This window comes from Rhynchophorus ferrugineus, unplaced genomic scaffold, assembly GCF_030347505.1.
Source record: "Rhynchophorus ferrugineus isolate W39M unplaced genomic scaffold, kcgeb_rfMv2 rfM1, whole genome shotgun sequence".
Classification (NCBI taxonomy): domain Eukaryota; kingdom Metazoa; phylum Arthropoda; class Insecta; order Coleoptera; family Curculionidae; genus Rhynchophorus; species Rhynchophorus ferrugineus.
The window spans coordinates 43,733,237-43,758,412 of record NW_027472580.1 but is presented as its reverse complement, the minus strand read 5'-3'; the positions used below and the strand labels follow the sequence as shown (position 1 = coordinate 43,758,412).

At 30.0% G+C, this 25,176-nt stretch overlaps 1 protein-coding gene across 3 annotated transcripts; it reads right to left on the bottom strand.

The window, feature by feature from the left end:
- Positions 1 to 153: 153 nt before the first annotated feature.
- On the bottom strand, positions 154 to 25,100 carry dco (discs overgrown casein kinase 1). Of its 3 annotated transcripts, none has more exons than XM_076419528.1 (9): positions 24,666 to 25,100; positions 24,453 to 24,563; positions 6,008 to 6,200; positions 5,779 to 5,921; positions 3,786 to 3,988; positions 3,519 to 3,678; positions 2,548 to 2,733; positions 2,390 to 2,492; positions 154 to 1,971 (listed from the first exon to the last, which is right to left on the bottom strand). In XM_076419528.1, exons 1-9 carry the CDS (start codon positions 24,739 to 24,741, stop codon positions 1,863 to 1,865), a joined length of 1,284 nt encoding a protein of 427 aa, XP_076275643.1. In that variant the 5' UTR covers positions 24,742 to 25,100; the 3' UTR covers positions 154 to 1,862. The 3 variants fall into 3 exon arrangements, with proteins under 3 accessions (XP_076275643.1, XP_076275644.1, XP_076275646.1); XM_076419529.1 differs by having other exon boundaries at positions 154 to 834; XM_076419531.1 differs by having other exon boundaries at positions 154 to 386.
- Positions 25,101 to 25,176: the final 76 nt, after the last annotated feature.

Here is a 25,176-nt window from a genome sequence, read left to right as displayed (position 1 = left end):
AATTTATTAACTAGTAGAAGATATGACTTACCTGATATTGGAAAATCGGTTTAGCTAAAAAGCCTTAATTTCTCAGTAGTTAAATTAGTATTTTTTATATACTGCGACGTTTGTTTACTTCACAATCAAATTATTTATAGGAAAAAAAAAACATTTAATTTCAGTATGACTTTAATGTTGACAATGCATGATAATGTTAGTTACTAAATATAAGTATATGTAATATATTGAGAACTAATTTGAATGTTTACAAGGAACTTAAATTATTATTGTTTGAAGTGGTTCTCAAACAACACCAGTGGACATATGTTTGTTTAACAAAATAGAAAACATCAGGCCACCTGTCAAGTCATACATTTTTGTCTTAATAATTTCCTTCATTTTTACTACAAAAAAAAATATATTGAAGAATAAAATATCCTTATTTTACTTACGATTAGTAGGTAATGATAATGGTATGGTTCAATGTTTTGTTGCTGTTAATATTTGGTTTATAAAATGATAAAGTATTTTCGAACATTAACAGTTAAAAGTATGCAAACTTAATGGGTGTAGTTTTTACATCTACAAAGGATATTAAACAATGACAAAAATTTGAACCACTTTGTATTTGAAAACAAAATGAATCAAAATAGGTAGACATTCAGTTAGGTTATCAGTAATTTTTATAAAAATTTCAATTTCATTTCTTCACAAAACTAAATTATTCTATACATAAAATACACAAAGTCAGTCTAGATATGTACAATGTTTTTCCCACTGATTACAAGTATTACTTAGTCTTGAAATTATTAATTTTTCCATTTATATTTCCGCACACAAACACTGTCAAATCTGCAAGAAATGCAAAATTGTTGCTTACTCACACATAATATCGTGAATTATACAATAAACCAAGTAATCAAACAAAACCAGAGACATGGCGATTTCCCCTTGGTATTCATTGCACTATTAATGGGACAAGCGTTAATTTTCTTTATTCAAGATTAACAACATATTTCATTGAAAACACTACAAAATTTATCACATAAAAAGCTGTATATCTCTACAGCAGAAGTTACAGATTATGTTAGGTCTTGGGTATTCTAAAATACATAAACAAAATTCACACATTAAACAAAACAAGATGAACTCAAATGAGGAAATAAGTCACAACCTCTTTAATAACAATAACTATTAACTGGTTCAATAAGGAAATTTACAACTTAGGATAAACGCCATTACTCTACATCCCTACATTCAAGTATAATTTTTAAATAAGATCACATACAAGTTTAAGGTGAAAAGTTGATAAAACATATTTGTTGCCAAATATAGAGTTAAATATAAAATGCATACCATGAAAATGTTTTGTATTATATATCTTCATTCAATTCTTACTTCAACAGGTACTGATGGCTTGATTATCTTATGGCTTTAAGTAAAATTCTGACCTTTCAAAATAATCAAACTATCTTTTCTGTCCAGTGAATATAATTTTTCTGTATCTGTACACTAAATATTTTGTAACGACTTCACCTGTTGCATGTAAAAAACAAATGGGGAAAATCCATACATCACACAAGCACCTGTACAAACTGCACTCTAATTTAAGCCCCCCAAAAAAAATGTCCTAGTAAATACACTGACGATTTATGGCTAATACTTCCTTGCGGGTAAACTTAACATTCCGAACAAAAAAAAACATAAGTTTCTATTCGACAACATAAAATCCGACGAAGAAACCCGTTCATTAAATTTAAAAAATATATATTAGGCACTAAACATAAATTATAGAGCCTAAAAAATAATAACCATATTCCGCCTTGCTATTTTCCAATATTTGTGGTTTTGTTTTACCAAAAGTGTTTCGATCTTCAACCTCATTTTTTCATGCGTCCGGGAGGATCTTTAGAAGAACTGCCCCGCCTAGGACCGCCTCCCTGGGGTTGGGTTGGTACCGACGGTGGTGCCATCGCTACACCGGAGGCGCTTCCAGAACAAACAAACAAAACGCACATAGGTTTTGTTTAAGCAGGTAGATGGTTGAATGATGGTGATGGTGCAATTGATTAATAGCGATGAAAAAGAGAAAAATAAGATGGTAAAATTAGTTCACTTTATTCTCTTTTTCAGTATACATATATATTAGCAAAAAAACATTAGTGCATAAAAATATGATTATATTTTTTTTACGATATTAATAAAATGAAAATGTATGAATCTAAGGGAATAATTACAGATAAGAAAAACGTTACCAAGAATGCTTTAGATTGCTTCAAAATTAAATAAATTAATCAAAAGACAAGATTTTTTCTATATCACAATCTTGGTACTATCCCAAAAATACTATAAATAAGTTAAAAGTAAATGAATTTAAATGTATGTGAAAGATGTTTAAGTAACTCACTTTGCTTGTTTTGATGTGCTCAGGTCTGACGTTGAAGCGTTCGGCCCTGCCCTCAGACGCATTGACACTCTTCTTTCATGGCTATCATACATTCTTGGTGAATCTAGATAAAAAATCTTACAAATCTGGAAATATATATATATATAATATTCACTTACTACTAGTTATAACATCTTCTGTGGGATTAGGGGCAGGAGCATCATGTGCTCGACGTCCTCTCTGTTGTTGGGATGGAGCTGCCGTGGTATCGGCGGTTGCTCCTGCTATTGCACTAGCTACGTGTGTACCATATCGTTGTGCAGATCTACCAGTATTGTCTTCACAATGACTTCCTCGCGATCCTCCTACAATCATATTTCAACCAATAAAATTTTTGATACAAAAAATTTCATAAAGTTATTAATATACTTAATTAAACTACATTATATAGGAAAATAATTATAATCTAGAGTTAAGAAAGTATATAGCAAGTTAATTAATGTCATTTTGTTAGTTTAGAGTTTATTTTAAAACAGTATCTGAAATTTTATATTTTTTTTATATCTTACTGTGTTTTTGGTCGGAAAAATATAAAATTTAGAATTTTAAACGTTAGAAGTAAAAATATAATTCCTAAGCGTATTGAAATGCAAAATGAGAATGTAATTAAGGAATATCGACTTAATAGTATTAAAATATCATCATTACGTAAATAAAAACGTCCACATTTAGCTTAAAATGAATTTGAAAACATGGGGAAAATACAAGTGCAAATCATATATACACACATACCGGACCCGGACAATAAATAAATAAACATTAATATCAAGCAATTCAATGTTTTCCAATATTTGCATTTTTAAAAAGTTTTCAGACTTGCAATAAACTGTCAAGTGTCAATTATAAGTTTTCATTTAAATACTTTACTGGAATGTAATAATACCACATGAATTAACAAAAAAAAATGAAAATATGTTTGAAAATTAAAAATTACTGACTAGTAAGCAGCAAATTGCCCCATTTATTGGTTGATAAAAAAAAACGAGAAAACGTATTTATTTATATCGTTACGTTACGTAAAAAAACGCTCTCCTAATTTAAAGGTAAGCTATAATTTAAATACAGTTATTTAATTAATGTAAATATTTACCAAATTTTAGCATATTCCAATCAAATACATAATCGTATGTAAAACCTTGCCTATGGAATAACGTCCTAAATATTTGCCTTAAGTAACTATAATCAGGTCGTTCTTCAAACCTTAACTGCCGACAGTAGCTCAAATATGAAGAAAATTCTGATGGATAACCCTATAAATTGTTAATATTAATGTTATTTTATAAACTAGTATGTACTCATAAATCAAAATAGTCTTGTAGTTGGATAAAAAATCGTGAGCGATAATTTGTATTCTTACTTTACATAATTCTTCGATAGGAGTTGACATTTTCTTCTCTGAAATCCTTTCATATTTTTGCCTTTTGGTTGCAGCCTTTAGGCCTTGCCAAGGTAGAGATCCTTTATTGAAATACATTAGCACATAACCTAGAGACTCTAAATCGTCTCTTCTGGATTGTTCTATTCCTAAATGAGTGTTTATGCTGGCATATCTGGCAGTACCTGGAATAAAAGAAATTATGTTTTACTTAAATTGATAATTGAATTACTTGAATCATTATGTATGTCGAATAAAATGCGTCATTTTAAGTGTGATTAATTATTTATTACATTTATCAAATTACCAAAATAAAATTTAATACAATATTAAATTACAATGATTTCCATCAATAATTAGTATCATTTCACACAATTTAATTTACTCCATCTAAAACACTTTAATGAGAAATATTAAAAAGTTGGAATCTTGAAATAATTTGACAAATTTTAAATAATCAAACATGGAATTAAGTAAATAAAACTTGTAAATATAAAGTTTTGTAGTGAAATTAACGAAAACTATAAAACTTGGCAACATGCATTACATAAACATCATTTCTGAAGTATTTCAAACCCGTTATATTGCCCGTCTAGTAAAAAGAAAAGTTACAAGTAAGGTCAGTTGAAAGGTTTTGACACAATATAGAGACGACTTAAATTAAGGTACAAGAAAATCAATTACTATAAAATAATTTTGTATTGATAACTTTGAAAACATTCCTTTTAAAAAAACCTTGAAAAATACAATTCAGAAATAATATTATCCTTTAAAATAAACTGTCCCTCTAATCAAATTATTAAAAACAGCATGGCGATTTATTATTACTAATTATTATTAAGGAGATTTATTACTAATTTGAGTTTATTTTAAATCAGCTGCGACCAAAACACGTATATGTTAACGTATATAGAAATATAAACATAGCGAAATTATTTATAAGCGTCTGCCTGCTTATTATTATTTGGCGACGATCGACCATTAATATGACAGAAACAAATGATGAACAGAAAGAGAGAAATAAAACGTCAATACAAATTGTTACATTAACAACTACACTGACATATTTTTCTACAATTTAAAATTTGATACCAGAACAAAAGATGTGGTAACACCTAACTCATATAATAGGAAATTGACAGTGAAGAACACAGTTAATTGGAATTTATAGTTAACATTAAGTGTAAATATAATTAGAAAAATATGCATCTCCTAGGAAAGTTTTAAAAAGGTAGCGAGTCATTTTCAAGACACAACAAGGATCAAAATTTATATACATTTTTCAAATCAATATAACAAGAATCAATAGGTTTGATTTAAAAATTCAGGTGTTGCAACTTCCAGAAACAACTTACAAATGTTAAGATAAGAATAACCACTCAATTCCCAAAAATATAAATTAGTAATTATCAATAGTGATCACTTTCGAAAATCAACATAAAACATATGACCAGGGCTTAACTAATTATTATCGGTGCTATTCAATATCTGTAATTTTAGTTCTGTATCAAATTTGACATTTTTGACGTTGGTCTGGCACGAGTTACATTTTCCCTAGATTATTAGTATTTTAGTTATTATTGACAATTGAAGTAACAAATGTAGTTATCATCTTGCACAACAATGCTCGATCTCAATATCCAGGAGATATGGATATAAAAATATACTAAATGGAAATATCGAGCCTTCTGATTATCATTCAGTTGATGCACGGTTCCGAAATAGAAAAAAGTGCGAAAATAGGTAAATGCCAATCTGACGTTACTGTGTCGACACAGTAACGCTGTTTAAGAAAGATGAAAAACTAAAATAAAATAACGAATCATACCAAGTTACCTAATTAAATGATAAGAATGATTCTGACGCAAGAACAATTAATTATAAATATACACATGATTATGTAGATTTATATATTTTAACTATTTTAATCATATATATGAAGATATGAAATTTATACAAATCAACCACCACTCACCTGTAAGATTTTTGTTTTCTTTGTAAGGTATATGCATGTGCGTACGACCGTCTCTATATTTCTTCGCTAATCCAAAATCTATAATATACACTAAGTTACCTTTCTTTCCTAGGCCCATCAAGAAATTGTCAGGTTTAATATCTCTAAAATAATGTAAAAACAAGTAAATAAACGACCTTTGACTCATTTTAAGGATTATCAAAGTTAATTTAAAAATATATGTTATTACCTATGAATAAAATTTCTCGAATGTATAAAATCTGTTCGAGAAATGAGTTGGTCTGCCAGCAAAAGAACTGTTTTGAGCGAGAATCGTCTGGTACAAAAATTAAATAGATCTTCGAGCGAGGGTCCTAGCAATTCCATCACCATCACGTTATAATCACCCTCCGAACCACACCATTTGATTTGAGGTATGCCCACTGCGAAAAAACAAAACAATAAGTTTAGAAATTTCATAGTTATTTCATTATGAAATAAAATATATTGACTGATATATTTCTCTAAGTAGTCAAAAAGTACATTTAAGTAATTTATTATACAAAACCTAAAAATTAGTTAACAGGTCAATTGAAAAGTCCACGGCCTGACACATAGATGTCGCTACTAGAATTAAATCCATATATTTTTTAGTTAACCCTAACCATCAAAAGACGCGTGTATAAACACAGCTTGACAGCTGTCGGATCATTAGTTTGTGAATTATAGCATTTTGAGTGAAGCAACTTTTGTTATTGTGAAAAAATGGATAAAAAGGAATTTCACGTGTTGATAAAATATAGTTTTTTGAAGAGAAAAAATACAGTTGAAGCAAAAAATTGGCTTCATACCGAGTTTCCGGACACTGCCCCAGGAAAATCAACCATCAAGGATTGGTATGCTAAGTTTAGACGTGGTGACATTTCTTTTTTTTTCTCTTCTACTACCTAGTGGCAATAAGTATTTCTTATGTCTATATTATATATACATTACATGTAGAAAATCAAGTCATTAAGAGATCTCCTGTATAAAATATTATCTTAATTAATTAGCCTTATTCTAAAGTCTGTATATGTCCAGTAATCAGATCAGCGACTATGTTGAGATGCACTAACACTCTTTCGAAGTACTTCACACAAACACGTTGAATTACACTCGTTATAAATTCTAGAAGAATATCGCGCTGTAACACTTTATTTGAAATATAGTAGGGAGCATCAACAATGGCACGCAACACTTTATTTTGGAACCGTTGAATGATGGATATATTAGATTTTAGATAGTTGGATCCCATATGACCAAATAGGCTTGAGTATAGACTCATACAGCAATACCTTGTTATCTAATGATAATTTGGATCTGCGCCCGATGAGCCAATACATTTGATATAATTTAAGTCCAAGTTGTCTTTGTTTAGAGAATATGTGCTTCTTCCAGGTTAGGCATCGATCTAAGTGCCTACCAAGATATTTAACATGCTCTGCTTGGGGGAGTTGAACGATGATTGATATTCACTGGTGGACATGTTCTTCTACGCAGGGTAAACGTTACATGGGTGGATTTTGTTTCATTGGCTTTAATGCGCCATGTCTTCAACCATACTTGTATTTGCTTCAAGTGGGTTTGTAGGTTTATTGATGCTGTAACTGGATCTTTATGGGATGCTAAGATTGCTGTGTCGTCTGCGTATGTTGCCACAGTAGTTATTTTTGTGGTGGACAGATCGGCCTTATACAGAAGATACAGTACTGGACCCAGTACACTACCTTGCGGAACTCCTGAATATATGGGATTTAATTCGGTATGTTCATAGCCTTGATTAACAATAAAATGTCTATCAGTAAGATACGATTTTAATAACTGACAGTCCGGATGAGAGAGAAGTTTCTTTAGTTTAACCTGCAGTATGGCATACAGGCTATGCCATACTTTGTTAAGCCTGAGATATATCTAGAAAAGCAGCGCAACAATATCTTTTGGCATTTAGGTCAGTGTTTATTTTAAGTAATTAATTCGTAGCATAGCATTAAATATAAATGTTAATAGTTTTATATCCTTTTCTGATAGTTCTTTTAAAATTTTACCAGTAATTAAGTCATAACCAGGAGCTTTTTAATATTAATCTCTCTCTTAAATTATTGTTAAATAAAATATAAGTTAAATTATTGTTTGTTTAACTTTTTTGATCGTTAATTTCTCATACGGTAAGTCCATTTGAAATGGCGAATCTAGAAAGCTAGTAATTTTATTGTTTTTGCGTCGATATGTGACAATGGATGAAACATGGCTCCATCATTTCACTCCGAAGTCCAATCGACAGTCATCCGAGTGGACTGCATACGATGAACCCGCTCCAAAGCGCGGGAAGACGCAACACTTGGTTGGCACGGTTATGGCGTCTGCATTTTGCAATATTTATTGACTATCTTGAAAAAGAAAGGACCATCAACAGCGACTATTACATAGCGTTATTGGACCGTATGAAGGTCCAAATTGCCGAAAATAGACCGCATTTGAAGAAAAAGAAAGTGCTGCTTCACCAAGACAATGCGCCGTGTCACAAGTCAGTGAAAACGAAGGCAAAAATCCATGAATTTGGCTTCGAATTGCTTCCTCATCCACTGTATTCTCCAGATCTGACACCCAGCGACTATTTAAGCTAAAGACAAATCGTATTACAAAAATTATATAATTAAAAGTTGGAGGGTCGCTATAAACAGTGTTATCACCCTTGAAGTCAATTAAGTTGAATAAAAAAACTAATTTTGCCAAAAAAATTAGTTTTACTATGGTAGGCCGGGGACTTTTCAATTGACCTTTTATAATATACAATATATTTCATAGCGTTTTAGTCGCTTTGGTAAAGAAGACTTAATTTTTGCTATACTTCAATACGCCAACGGATATTTCCAAGAATAACATTATGTATATTTGAACATTTTCTGAACCATCTGCTCTGAAATCTATAAGACGACATGCCATGCCCCTTGTAATATAATGGTACACAGATCGTTTCTTCAATTTTCACATCTTTTTTTTATATTACTGTTTAATTTGTGCAAAAGCATTGCAATTTTAAAGTACAAACAGTTTAAAAATATGAAGAACGTATATCGATGAGAAACAAAATATCTAATCTAACATCTAAATCAAAATCTTTTTTTGGCTAACATTTAAAATAGTTCATCGGTTTAAATAGCAACCATGGAGCTTGTAATAAAAAAAGGTAAAATATCGGTGAAATATTTCTAACAAATATATTTTTATCTGGATATCATTCGAACCATTAGATCGAGACTTATCATAAATAAAATATATCTATATATATATAGCTATTTATAGTATAATACAAGACTTATACAGTGTTAACCCAGGCCCCTTTATAAGTATATAAATTTTTAATAGTACCTACATTAGTTTGTAAAACCTGTGCTTAACATAGTTATGTTAATTGGGCAACTATTTGACGTTGTTTTCGAACCGTTTTGAAACTTCTGTACGCCCCAGATATAGTTGAATATGAGCTGTAGTTAAGAGCACAAATATACGCAAAATCAGTAGAGATCAAAACCTTCGAAATCCGGTGTGTCTGGAAAACAGCTTCAAATAGTTGCCTAAGTAGTACATTTTATAGATATAGATTAAAAACAGATGGTGTTAGTGTGTGTTAGAGCATCGAGTACATTTTTAACCAACTTCATGTTGCAACCTAACATTTTTTCCAGTGTGTTGAAAATGTCTGGATTAGTACAGTTTTTACTTCAAGTTGAAAAAAGGAACGACTGAAGGTTATCCAATGCTGTGTGAAGCTTATGGAAACATAGGCACTATCGTTTCCACAAGTGACTATTAGTTTCGACATTTTAAAAGTGGTGATTTTGTGGAGGTTTTAAAGATATTCCTCCAAAATAATACGTGAAAAAGGCAAGAAGATTATGCAGAATTGTCGAGAGTAAAGAAACCATTTCCAATCGCTTGATGAGCATGGGAATGGTCCAGAGAGGTTTTTTTTAAAACTGTATTGTTAATGGCGATGAAAAGTGGATCTATTAGATTAATTTATAAGCCTAATATAATTATAATTCAAAACATTTTAAAGTTGTTTGATGGTGGTTTACCACGACACAATATTTTTGACAGATTCGTAATAGTAAATTATTTTTATCGGTATTGGAGTACTGCCATAAAAATGATGATTTTTTATAAAATAAAGGCTGCTGTTCATACGATCTATTAATTATCTACAAAAAATTAATAACATACGTCTCATATATAGTAACAGCTGTAAAGTCTAAAAACAGAAGTTTGTATGGCAGTATTTTATCTATCTGATTTAACCGAATAAAGTTCTAAAAAACTAAAAGGAACACAAGTAAAAGTACTGTCTGACTAATGTTAGATTATAATAAAATGAACTAATCATAAATTTGTGGTTTCTTAATCAATAATGAAACAAAGCGCATGAATTTAATTTCTTATAGCGATATTTGAAATGCCGAGTTTTTATATTTATTTTTAATAATTTTCTTAACAAATACAATATAAAAACAAAAACTACCACCATTTTTAGGCTTCATTGGTCACATGAAATCAAAATTTGATTTTGGAACATAGATGTAAAATTTTAAATATTTAGTTTCAGCATGACAATAAATATAAATTTAAAATGCGTATATATTATACGTAATATAGCTAATGTTTGTTTGCTTCGCTGCAGATAGCAGCTTAGAAGGATTGTTATTTGTTATTTGACACCTTGAACTAAGATCTTCAATCCGTGTGTCAAGATAGGTTCTATTTTTCGAGTTCGCATATGGTGGCAGCATATGCGAACTTCCTGAGGCAGTTTTGGCTTCAACTGTATTTTTTCCCTTCAAAAGGTAATATTTTATCAACACGCGAAATTCCTTTTTATCCATTTTTTCAGAATAACAAAAGTTGCTTCACTCAAAATGCTATATTCACAAACTAATGATTCGACGGCTGCCAAATTTATGCATGCATCTTTTGAGGGTTAGGGCTAACTAAAAAAGATATGGATTTAATTCTAGTAGCGCCATCTACGTGTCAGGCCGAGGACTTTTCAATTGACCTGTTATCGTTTACCTCATATACATAGTTAATAGCATATTTGCAGAGATATTTAATAGACTTACAGGCTCCATCCCCTCCCTATCATTTCGAAAATTTGGAAAAAACTGACTATTAATTAAAGTATAATCTACTTTAACTGTAAACAAAAATAAATATAAATTGATAAAATATTTTTAGAGCAGATAAGATGTTAGCATACAGTAATAAAACGCATTAATTAATTAAAAGTAATTGAAAAAATGTTATAAAAAGTAACAAATCCAAAAGGAATAAAATTTACTAGACTGAAAATGTTACCATAGTAACGGTTATTGTTACATTGGTTGCAACGGTTCCTACTGTAACGTAACCATAACAGATATACGTTAGTTGAATTTTTATATGTAAAAATGTTAAAACTACATTTTTAGAATCTATACCAAGGAACCAAGGAACTATGTAAGAAAAATTAAGATAATTGAAAAAGGTAAGAAAGCATTTAGTAAGCATTAACAAGCATTTAAAGTTCGTGCAATTCACAGAGACAGTTTGGGAAATGTCGTTTTACAGCTGTATCGGTCGGCATTTGTCGATAAAAAAAATCATTTATTAATTTCTTAGTACACAGCCCATTCGATATGAACGTTTATCGAACTTTGAGTTTGTTAAGTGAGTACTTTGTTAATCGCAATCACGCCTTGTATTAAATGTTTAACGTAATATTGATTTTTAGCAAGTTTTTATAGATTAACATGTGGTATGTACACACAAAATTAAGAAAGTCAATTTTTTATTTTCATTTGAATTTGGTTCTTTAAAATGTCACCACAAAGCATAGAATGGGAACTTAAATTGGCACATCTGCAATCACGTTTTGTGCATTCGAATCACTAGACGGCCGAAGATAAAAAGATTACAGATTTCTTTTATATCTTCGATTTGAAATTTTGTGAGACGTTGTATATGTTTTTTCCATTTTTGTGTATAATTGTAAGGAAATTTAATATTATTGGTTTAAAGGCTAAATTATAAAATGAGTGTTATATTCCAGTATATGAAGGTTCAATTAAATTAAATATTTTCCAAAGGATTTTGCTCCAGCGCAGAAACACTTTTTAAAATTTAAATGATCTCCTACATGAAATTTTCGAACACAAGGACCAGATGATTATGGACCCAAATGTAGAATATCACTGCTTAACCAAGATGCAATTCCTAACTGTGATTTTAATAGTAAGTCTTTCATTCGTGTGGGAAGCTATCTCTAGACGTTTTTATTTATTGTCAAAAGAATGTACAAAACCAAATTTAACGAACATTCTCATTCAGATATCGTCAGCAAACGGCGATTTTTTTGAAAATGATTAATTGTGCACAACGTACTAAGCAAAGGCAATGTAATAAGAAAAATAATAATAAGGATAATCAATGCTTGTTCTGGCAGGTGAAAAAAATAAATAGCATTACAAAGGGCAAAAACGGAAAATTTTGTAGAATATATAGCCTTTTTTTAATTTATAGTATTTTATTTTATAATATTTAAGACAAAAACTATGGACGAACAAAACTTAATTATCGATTTATACATGGGGATCGCATTCTAAGTCTATTCTGTGGATACCTATATATCTATTATATACGTCTGTGTGTGTTTACTTACTTACTAACTTAACAGTTAAAATTTCATGATATTCTACTCATATGTTTGTGAGTTATTGTGCTAAGAGTGACACTACTTTTGTTATTATCAAAACAATGGATCAATGACATTTTCGTGTTTTAATTTTGCACTGCTTCTTGATGGGAAAAAATACCGTTCAAGCGAAGCAATGGTTTGAAAAGTGTTATAAGGATTCCGCTCCATCAGAAACAACAATAAAACGTTAGTTTGCTGACTTTAAATGTGGTCGTAGAGACACCGATAATGCAGAACGCAGTAAACGTCCAAATGAGGTAGACACACTAGAAAACATCAAAAAATCCACAAAATCGTTTTAAACGATTGAGCAGCGAAGTTGCGTGAGTTAGCTAACATCGTAAAGATATCGAAATAACTCGTTGGCTTTATATTGCATACGTATTTCACTATGTGAAAGCTCTATTCAAAGTGAGTGCCGCGTCTGTTCACTGTTGACTAAAAACAAGAACGTGTTGATGATTCTGAGCAGTGTTTGGCCATGTTTAAACGTAACAAACCTGCATTTTTGAGTCGATATGTGACAATGGATGAAACATGGTTCCATCACTTCACTCCGGAACCAAAACGATTGTCATCTGAATGGTCAGCAACTGCTGAACCTCGTTCAAAGCGACCGAAAGTACAACAACCGGCTGGAAAGGTTATGGCCTTGGTTTTATCTTGGGATGCGCGTGGTGTAATATTCACCTCGAGAAGGGAAATATTATCAACAGTGAATATTATATAGCGTTATTGTAGCGTTTGAAGGCCGAAATTGCAAAGAAACGACTACATATGGCAAAGAAAAAAGTTTGTTTCATCAAGACAACACCCCATGTCACAAGTCAATCAAAATAATGGCAAAACTATATGAAATGAACTTCGAATTGCTCCCACGTCCACCGTTTCGCTAGATTTGGCTCGCGACTAGCCCTCAAAAAAATGCTCACCGGTAAGAAATTTAGCTCGAATGAAGAGGTTATCGCTGAAATTGAGGCAAAAGATAAATCGTTCTACAAAAGTGGTATTGAAATGTTAGAGCGGCGCTGGAATAATTGTGTGGTTCTTGATAGAGATACGTTGATGAATAAAGTCAATTTTTAACAAAAAAAAGTCGCATTTCCTTTGTTACACCCGGGACTTTTCAGCTCATGTGTTAGGTTGTAGAACTCGCAATGATGCAAGTCAAAGATATATACGATCAAGTCAAACTGACGAGGCATTTAAGAGTCTTTAAGACTCTTTGTTCCAAGTATCCAAAGACGTTATTGTGCATTCATTAATTTTCTTTGAAGAAACACTTTGACCATCGGAGAATTTCTTGAAAGGTTGAAATTTGAAGCTTCATTAATTTGCATGATCAACGGCAGCTTGAGTGTTAAATGAGATGTTCGATTGCCTTCCAAGAACGAAGACGATGAAGCAAGTACAATTTTGCGATTGAATCGTTGCCAAAATCATGATATTAAAAATAAAGGAAAAATCCGGCAGTTCCATCGTTGTTGATTTAAAAGGGAAACGCTTCTTTGAACGATTTCTTTAAATGTCTCGGAATCGTATCAGGTTTTACTTTACAACTCTTCATTAAATGCGTTGTTCATTGGGCGTTTGTATCAATCCTTCGCTGATAAGTATCAAGCACATGTCCTCAATTAAAATTAATGCTTCATTGTAAACGTCTTAGTTCGAAAGATCGAAAACCATCAACATTACTTATTTACGCGCTAGAAAACAAAAACTAACAATGTTGTCCATCAAAAAGGATTAAAATAAAAACTATGTTTTCGAAATATTTTTCTAAAAATCATTTATACCAGTTCGAACTGAATATTCATAACAGGACAACGCCTGTCGGGTCAATTAGTTTGAAAATATAAATGGATATTAAAATAGCAACCTTAAAAAATGTTTTGGATAAAGTAAAATTCCATTTTACTGTTTCAAGTTTCGTATGTCTTCTTTTGAGAAAATCAATGTTTTACTTACAAATTTGTAAAAACATCACTGCTACCGCTGGTCACTACTTTTTCTAATCTTCCTGGCGGCTTATGAATTTCACATTGGAGAAAAATTTTCTTTTGAGATTTATCTGTCCAAGGTCCATTTTCGGATATATAGCAAAAATATTATTACCACAAACTGAATACCTGTGAAGGCAATAAAATCGAGCCACGTTTAATAAACATGAAAACCAGTTAGATTTTAATTAAAAAAAGGCACTGTTTTTTAGATCCACATACATCATTATCTATAGAATAACATTCTATATAAAATGTTATTGTATCGCGATGTTATTTTGTTATTCAGTATATTACTGTAAACACAAAATGTATAACAAAGTGTATCCTACGAAATAAGTTAAGTTAGCAAATATCTGCGAGGCCGAATGAATTCTGTAATGTTTGTGACAAAGGCTAGTTTAGTTTAATCTGTCGAAAACGACACGTTTTACTTTTAATATTTTAATATTACATCAAAATCTTATATTATTGAATTATTAATTTACAATCAGTAATGGGAATATACCCCAAATCATAAATGTGTGAGTAATGTCAGTGACCATAGGCTAATCGATAAAACAACATCGCTAGTGAATTAATAAATAAAGTTTAAGGAAGTAAAAACAGAAAATAGTAATCTAAGCTGCGGCGCATATCATCCAGATCCGGAATTGATTTAATCTGAAAAGTAAATAAAAAGAAAACAAAGGTTTCGGTTAAAATTGAGGAGAAATTGTAAGTAATATATGTTCATTTTTATTAATATAGCTGGGAATCATTGATTTTTTGAACTGGACATTAAGTTGTTTAAAACGTCTAAAAGTTCTACGTGTTCAAAATTATGAACAGATTTGTTCATGTTTGTTAATAATAATGTATATATCGAAATATGATAGGAGTTTAAAAATTTAAACATTAAAAATAAAATGTTTAAAGGTTATATATCACGTAAGGTTCTTACTTAATTGAAGACGAGGATTGTAAGAAATTACTCGATGATGACCCGTGTAAATGCAAGAACAATATAAAGAATTGTTGGGAGTAACAATAAACCATTATCAATCGCTTGAAGAATATGGGAATGATCCCCTAAAGCTTGAATATTTTGTGCGGTATGCACTGTACGGTTTGTATGGGCGCAAGTCCTAATTATACATTATTTTAATAATGTTGGGTTATAATTAGACATTTTATCGTATATCGATGGTGTGAAGATTCTTAATATATTTATAAATCGATAAAAACACCAAACAAGTTGTGTATTTTCGTTCCAAGTCAGAAAAATATTCAAATGATGTCCAATTTTCAGTTTTTTTTTATGGAGGAATGGAGGAAATGTAAGACTCTGTGAATTTATTGAATAATTTAATATTCATGAAGATTTAATATGTAATATGAGGGCAAAAATAACAATAGTCGAACTACCTTTTTGCGATACCTCAGAGATCTGCTTTATACTTTTCTTAGAGTACAATGAAACTTTTGAAATCAAAAACTTTATTGTTGAAAACATTCTACCATTTTACAGCCAACGCCCAAATGCTCCAAATTTGTGTATGACGTATTGGTTTTGGTTGCACATGATCGTTTGTATGGCTGATCTTATTGATACCTTCTTTTAATAATTTTGTATTGCAATTATGCATTCTTATACTTCCTCGATGTAATAATACATCGGTAAGTACTCCAAACAAGTTGTTTATTTCTGTTTCAAAGCAAAAAAAGTTAGAGTAATATGGTTAAATCTTGCAGGGCATGAACCAGCCGGTATAGTTTGAACATCGGTAATGTATTCGCAGCAATAAGACCATTCTAATGTAAGTATTTACTATTTTTAAGTACCTTAAATTATGTTAACGTAAGATCGAGGTAAATAACACTGTTTAATAACATTAACATAATATTTGAGGTTAGGCCTCATTTGTTTTGTTTACTGTATATATAAGACCCTAATAACTTTATTCTTTTTTCAGTTACCATATAATATGGAAAATTATATTTAATATAATGTGATGAGTTTGATCATACAAGTGTGCATGAAGTCAGTACATTTCTACAATGCTTGATTGACCAAACAGAAGAAAATTGACCTTCTAACTGAACTCAATGGGCATTCACTACTGTTCACTACAGAACGACCATATTTTCTCAAAATACAAAGAAATTAAACACAAATGTTGTCATTAAAGTCAAGTAAAAGAAACTAAGCAGAGATCTAGTTTAAGAATTTATAGGTGAAGTTAATATGTTAAAGCATCAAGTATTGCAGTTGCACTTGCCTATAAATGTGTAAGGCTATTAAAATAAACTTTACAATTTGTACAGTTGTGTGTTATTTTATATAATACCCGAACACTTTTTCATTCCACAGTGCTGCTAAAAGTTGAAGAAAATCAAATATCCATCATCAAATATATATAATTTAAACCTTTTTTGCGTTCTAGTTATTATCAACTATGTAAAATGAATATTTTGGTAGTCCTGTCAAAGACACTTGCATCTGTATTTTCAAATTATCATCATAAAATGTTTCAGTAGGTTTGCCATCGATACTAGTTTAATTTGTCTTACAAATATTGGGCACTTGATTTCAATAATATTAATTATTGTCACAGCTCTGACGGTTGTACTGACGGTATTATTGGGTATTCTTTAGAGTTATTACCTACACTATATACATTTTCTTGTCAAGTGTTATACCAATAGTATTTTTAATAAATACTCTTTAATATTTTACTACATAACATTATTAATATGTCTGGAATATTCCCTCACTTCAATTCTATAGGAATTCTAGCATTCTTTTCAAAATTATTGTTTCAGTTAAAGTCACAGTACAGTCACCATCGACAAATCGATTCCGGGCAAATTTAGGTTCTTCGCCTTGATAAATCCTAGTTCAATTTTTTAGTTTATATTTTCATTCCATGTGTAGTACAAAACAAATGTTTTAATTGTGAAATATAAGATAAATAATTCAAATAAAATCGAAGCGCACTAAAAAGTTTAACGGAATGTGGAAATGATGGTTAAGGAAACCTTAAGTGACGTCAATTTTTCGTAGCGTTTAGTAGTATAAATTTTGTTTTTATTTCTAACAAGTAGCGGCTATCGATTGACAACACTGAATAAAATTTAAAACTATAAATTTTTAAAATTCCTTTAAAAGTAATTTATAAATCTAATAATATATCAATACCTATATATCTATATCTATCTATCTATCTATATATATATATATATATTATAAATTATTTCTTTTATATATATATATATATATATATATATATATATATATTATAAATTATTTCTTTTATATATATATATATATATATATATATATATATATATATATTATAAATTATTTCTTTTATATATATATATATATATATATATATATATATATATATATATATATATATATCAATATGAATAATATTTAATTATATTTTACATTACTTATAATATGCAACTGTTACACTAAATTTGCAGCTAAATAAACATATAAAATGGGTATTATTGGATGACGTATTCAAACGAATACAGTCACGATTACATAACTTATTTTTCGATCGATATTAATCGAAAGTGTTATAACAAAACTGTTCGGTTTGTAATAACACGGCTGCATTTTTACCAAGAAATAACAATAGTCACGGAAAAACGAAATTGAATTTATTTCGATCATTAATAAAAATAAGCATAATCGCCGAGTACTGTTCACTAACGGTAAACTGACGGTATCAAGCCGATTTCGTAACGATATTTTTATACATATATGAATAAACAACCTTCATTTTTAACTGCATTCAAGGCCTCTCCTTATACACTTTTAATAGAACTAGTTTTCGGATAATGTATCAATTAGTGTTAGGCAAATAAGTTTATTACTAATGTTTGTTTACTGCCATATTACTGATATTTATATGTACTGTTAATTAAAAACAACGATGATGTTGAAAACGAGATGGTTATTACAAATATTTAATTATCCTAGAATGTGATAAATATAGCACATAACGAAGTCAAAGCCCTTTCACAAAGCGAATAATTTGACGTATCTAAAGAATTCTTAAATCGAAATTAAACACCGGAAATACAATAAAAGCAATGAATACCTAGGTCATCCCTTTGTTGTTATGAATTGAATCTTAACCTATTTGAAATGTATATTGTTTGTTTTGAAGAAGAGTTTTTTGTTGACTGTCATATTTATTCATCATAAAAAACAACAAAATATTAATAGCTGTAGTATTTCAAACTAGCCTGACCAACACATAAGAAAGGCTGCGTGGTTGCAGCAAGTTGGAATTGAACAACAAACATTTCCCGAATGAGATAGAATATCCCGAAAATGTCTTTAAGGTGTTTAGTTTTCAATTTTATCAAAACTTGAAATATACTAAAACAAAATGCATATTGAGTGGTCAGTATTTTTATATTGTCTATAAATAATTTCAGACTGCTGAAATACTCTACCTGAAAAATACTACTGAACTTGAAAATACAAATTGAGATTTAATCAGTTTTATATAGCTAACTATAATTATGAATATATATTATATCGAACGATTGTTACGGTTTGCTTTGTTTGTTACGTTTAGTATCGCCGTACAAGTCGCATCTTTTTCCAGTAAAATAAAAGTGTTTGATATTTTAAACCTTTCATATTTAATAACTGACGCAGTCGGTAGGATCCGGGGAGATGATAAAGCTGTTCTCTTTTGAATTCATTCAATTAACCGAAATCAAATTGATTGATGCTCGATTAGCAATCGTTGCGGAGTTACTTCAATCATTCCTTATTGTAATTAAGTGAAGTTTGGACAAAATTATTGCATCTGAAGCTGTAAGGTTACAAATGATGGATTGAAGGTGGTCAAAGACTCCTAGACTAATGTAGATTCAACACCTCTAGTCCGTGAATTCCAAGCAGAAGTCCCACAGTTCAGTGTGTAAGACTTACTTTTAAAAAGGATAACTTTTCAGATATTTAAATATAATACTTACAAATTAAGGTGAAAATAACTAAAGAAAATGTTTATTTATAGGAATGATAAAATAGTATTCAACCACAGAAGTAGTCACATTAGAGTAGATCAATATTTCTGCTATATCAGATAACGTTTGAACTATACTTTTATTTGTATACAAGCAGATTAAGAGATAGAAAAGATAAAAGACAAGTTGAAAAAAAGAAACCCTTGACACTTTATTGGACACAATATTTGCGAAAATACATTATAATACACCTCCGGGCTTTTCCTCTCCATCAAATTTAAAGATATCCTACAATTTAAGTTCATTTACATTTAATATTAATTGATAATGATAACAACTGGACAACGATTTAACAAATTTCCTGTTTTTATAATAACCAAGGACTATTGCCTGTTGTGAAATATAATTTTTATTTAGATGAATGTAGTCTGGAGCTTCATAGCCTTAAAAATGTTTCGAAAACACGGGAATGAATTTGTAGCGTTTTTAGTACTGACACTGTGCCTTTTCAGTGATAATGACAACAACTATTGGTATAATACACACTTTTTAGAATTGGTAATTTCGATATAAACACCAACCGCACCTTGAACAGCCTGGACAGTTTGAAGATGCAGAATTGCAAGTTCTACTGCAAGAAAACTCAACGAAGACAACAACTTTCAACTCATTTATGAAACAAAACAGCTCCAAGCGTTACATATTAATATACCACCTTAGCAACATTTAAAAAATTGTCGAGTGAGTCTGAAATAGTATTTTCTTAAAAAAAATAATTCCTAACGTATCTATTTGTCATGTCAATGTATTATTATCATCATTATTAAATTTGAAGTATTTAATATATAATAATTATAATTTGCTTCTGTAATCATCAGCAGTGTCACGGAGGCCTGAAACTTAACATTTACAATAAGCGCTCCAAGCGCTCAGTACGAATTGTCCAGAACAGATAAAGTGGACATCTTAATCAACGTAATTATTTCATCGGCGTTCAGGTCAAAGATTCCATTCCGAATATTTAAAAATAATGCTGTATCGTTTCCTATTATAACTGGTAATTAGTTAAAGCAAAAATATTTTTCCTCCGATCGTTCACTGTTTAAATTTGGGCGTTATATATTGGTGGGTTCTTTCGAGGAAAATTGTAATTCTCGTTTGGTCATCGTCAGAACAGAATGTAAATGTATAGAGCGACGAATAACGGTAGGTTTGTTCAAAATTTGTATACAAACTGCACAATATGTAAAACGAGCAGAGAAGAACAGGATATAAACCTTGCGGGGTCATTGAATGTAAATAGTCGACTATAAACAATACTTAATTATTAACGATATTTATATTCATTAACGCTAGAGTTCACATTATTTTAACTTTCAAGTTTGAATGGTCTACTAAAGTTTATAGTACATTCATTATTATTATCGAAATGTAATAAAATGTGCTTCATTTATACTATTACAAATAATCAATAGATTTTTAATATCGCCTATTACTAAATGTAAAAGTGTTAATATAAAGCACATAAAAATAATATGTTCAAAACAAAAGTATTTACGCTATTCGAGAATATTCAGACAGCCAATTATTTATTAAAATAGTTGATACATAACGGACAATTACTAATCTTTTTTGAGTGAACGTATGGTTTGTAACAAACATTCATGCATTGAGTAAGGTTGAGAGAGTGATGAGGTATTTTAGTGCATCCGCACTGAAAATAGAAACTGATTACGTATACGTTAATAGACAGAATTACCACGTGCTCATTCTAACGTGGTTTAATTGTATCTAGTCATGACTACGTGTATATAAACCTCTAATCTCGTTTATTCATTACTGGTTGACGTTTATAAACAACGTTAATTAAAATATGAGAATAATATTAAATAAAACATATTTTTATTATTTATTGTATTACATACATGGATATTAATCATGGAAACCTCTTGTTTTAGTTACTGCATAACTTAAAACTAAATGGCAGACCTTAGGACACCGATAAATTCTGATCAATAATTTACGAGGTATTAATCTTTGGTATTGGTAGATCACGAGGGTAAGTCACCAACATGTAAATTATCCCAGAAAGCTTCAGGAATTATCTAGCTTGGATACTAGCATGGCAGAGAAACCTATCCATTGTACTTTCGCAACATCCCAGTAGGATATGAACTTACTACATTCATGTCAACAAGATGTCAACAAATGCGAATTGAGTGCGAAACTCTTTGAAAAATAAAGTATAACAAATGAGTCATGTCTTATCACTATCATCATACGTTATTCTTACCTAGACTCTGAAGAAATTGTTAACCAATATAAATAGTAAATTCCATGTATAAAATTATTGAGGTAGGATAAAACTACGTGCAATATGTACGCAGATAAACCGCAAATGACGCAAAAGACCAACGCAATGACCCGATGAAAGAACAGAGCTATTTTATATATAATATGAATGGTAGAGCACATCAAATAATTCCCAGAATTGCAAAAAATAGAAAATTTGAGGAGACATAAGTATAGTAATTATTATTTTACAGATGTCTTATTTTATTAAATTAATATAGATTTAAAAGGTTAGATATACTCATACAAACGATTATGTTCTGAGATGTAACAAGTGTTTAGAATTAAGTGCTTTGTTTATATTAAAATAGAAGATTTTGTTTTAAATCCTACACGTTTATAACTGAAATACATATGTTCACTTGCGGATAGAGGCCGTTTTCCAGCCCACAAAAGTGTCGCCAACCGGCCGAATAGTGAAGAATTGTATTTAAAACATAAAAAAAATGTTGACCACTGATTATTTTGTAAAAACTCGGAACTATTTTTTTTGGAATGTCTATTATCCCCTGTTTTCCTTTTAACGTATTTGTATGCATTAAATACAATTCTAACAAAAATATATGAATATAAATATTCCTTCTAACAAAGAATTTTTTAATTTAAGACTCGTGGGTTTTCTAGGTTCGACAATTCATTAGATACTGATACTGTAGTAATACAACTGATGGTCCAAATATTATGCTGAAGATTGGAAAACTGATATGATATTTATTTAGCGACTTGTTGAATAAAAAAATAACTGCCTGCTTCAAAAGCAATGAATTCTGTTTCAAATGATTATAGTGATGAAAATCCCGAACTGTCTTAATTAGTGGCATCTTCGAAAAGTGATATGCTTCAAAAATAACTTCAAATTAAAGCTAAAATGTAACTTTTTTGATTGATTACTTTCATTAACATTTAATTTAATAAAAAGGTTAATAAAAAGCTTTATATTTTTATTTTAAAAAATTGTCAGCTTTTATAAAATTATGTATAAGTATAATATATCAAACATCTCATAGATCTACTTGATATACAGTTCGAAATCAACACAACCTTTTACATAACATAGAGATGAAGCAGAATTTTTGATGATCTTGAAATAAAGTACTTCATTAATAATTCACAATTATCGATGTCAGTCAAAATAGATGCCATATTTCTATTACTTTGATTATTTAAAATGCGTGCTAAACAAGAATCTTCCATAAAATTATTATAAATATTAAAAGTCGCAAACAAGGAAAAATAAAAATATATTTAAATACCATACTGACCTCTAGGTTGCTTCAAATTAGATAAACTATGTATTGTCTAGGGATTTCACCCCAACAACTTGTAGACTATCAACGTGAATATAAAATCGTTAGAGGGGTAGGTATAAGGGTAGATATTGATTTTTAACTTTTGTACAAAAATTATAACTTATCTTCATTAGCACTAGTTACAATATAACACAATTTAATACCGAATAAAAACCCATGTTTTTCTTCCTGAGTTTCCTAAAATTACAGAAGTTAAATTACAGAGTTTGTAACAACTAATTTTTAATCCAATCTCCTAATTCCAATATATTTGGTATGACCCCAAACCATAATAACTTATGGTTATTATGTAATACCCTGTATATAACTTTAAGGTCTTGTTCCAAGTTTTAATTTTCAAAATTATTGACTAGCAAGTATGATATAACAAATCCTTGAGCTGTATCATGAGCATATCAAATCAATGTATCATAAAACAGAATTTACACATTTATTTAGATTTGTTATTAGCAATGATTATTATATTACAAATAAAAAGATTTAAACCGATAAAAACTTCTCTCTTATACAATTGTATCCCTGAAGCATATCAAGAGCAATGTCAAATTAATAAGGTGACAATAATTTGCATAGGTTACTGAAACATAAGAAAATAATAGTCATAATTACATGAAAGCTGTAAAAGCTACCAGATATCTTACTAGTTATAATTTATTTAAAAACTGTAGTTTTATTTACAATGTGGGATGTTTTGTCACATTTCACAATAATAATCATATTTTCTTCTATTTACCACAGCAAAACATCAATTTCAGAAAATGTTATGATTGAATATAATTACATATAATATAATCTAACAGACTCCAATATAAACATATATAACATAGCATCTAATAATGAAACAATTCGTAATAATTAACACTATCAGAACTTTTGTTAATACATGCCAATGTGTATTATTACTAATAGACCAAGAATACATTCAGTGTTTCACTTGAAATATTACAGTGTTATTTAGTAACTATAATGTTTGCCCAACCCATATTAAAAAGTGCAAATTTAAAACCATAACAACGCAGATCATAGAAACAAAAAACAAAAAGTATTTACACTGTTTCATAACACTGTAAATTAAACAATGCATAAACATAAATAATATCAATTAGAAACTTACACCCGATTAATATTTAAACTGTTTCAATTTCCATAAATTCAGAAACACTCATATTAATTTAGATAACTTTAGGGGGCATCATAATTAGAAATTTCATAGCCTTCATTATTTTATGTTTATAGGATTATATATATATCTAATTTGAATGATTCTACAAAATATCTTACCTCCACCTTGCATCATTCTGTAAAACTTTGATTCTATATGGAGTTGAGGGTGTCTTGTCTTGATACATTCTAGTTTGATAGCTACTTCTTCTCCTGTAGCAATGTTTGTGCCTAAAATAAAAAACAGCAGTTCAACGTGTGGCTCTCGGCAAATCTTTTTTTTAGGCAGGTCTTTGTTTACAATTTATAGTATGATTGTTCGCCGAATCTTACCGAGGTATATGTCTCCGAAGGAACCAGACCCTATTTTGCGTCCCAGCCTATATCTATTTCCAACTCTCAGCTCCATCCTTTCAAGAAAATCGAAAACTTTAGTCAACAAAAAACATGAATAAAGTCGTTTCTTCAGGCGGCCATATTACATTAGCCAACTATCATAGGAAATTTGACGTAACCTAGCGGATCTTCAGGCTAATTCACGTTCACTACAAATGCAAGATGGTCTATAGAACGGACTACGACTTTGAAAATATCACAGGGTAATCACTATTTCAAAGTAAACGGCTACGTCGAAATCATAACTTTTTCGATTTTTCAATAAAGTAACTAATGACACGAACAACTGAGAAATGAATTCTGTCTAGTTTTGGTATGACAGTCCGCACCAATCTCGCCTATACGTCCTAGGCTACCGTCCCACAAAGCATTGGTGGCTCGCACACACATCAGCTGATAGACGGGAGTCGTAACTCGAGTGAATTTTATTTAACGAAGTAGTGATACC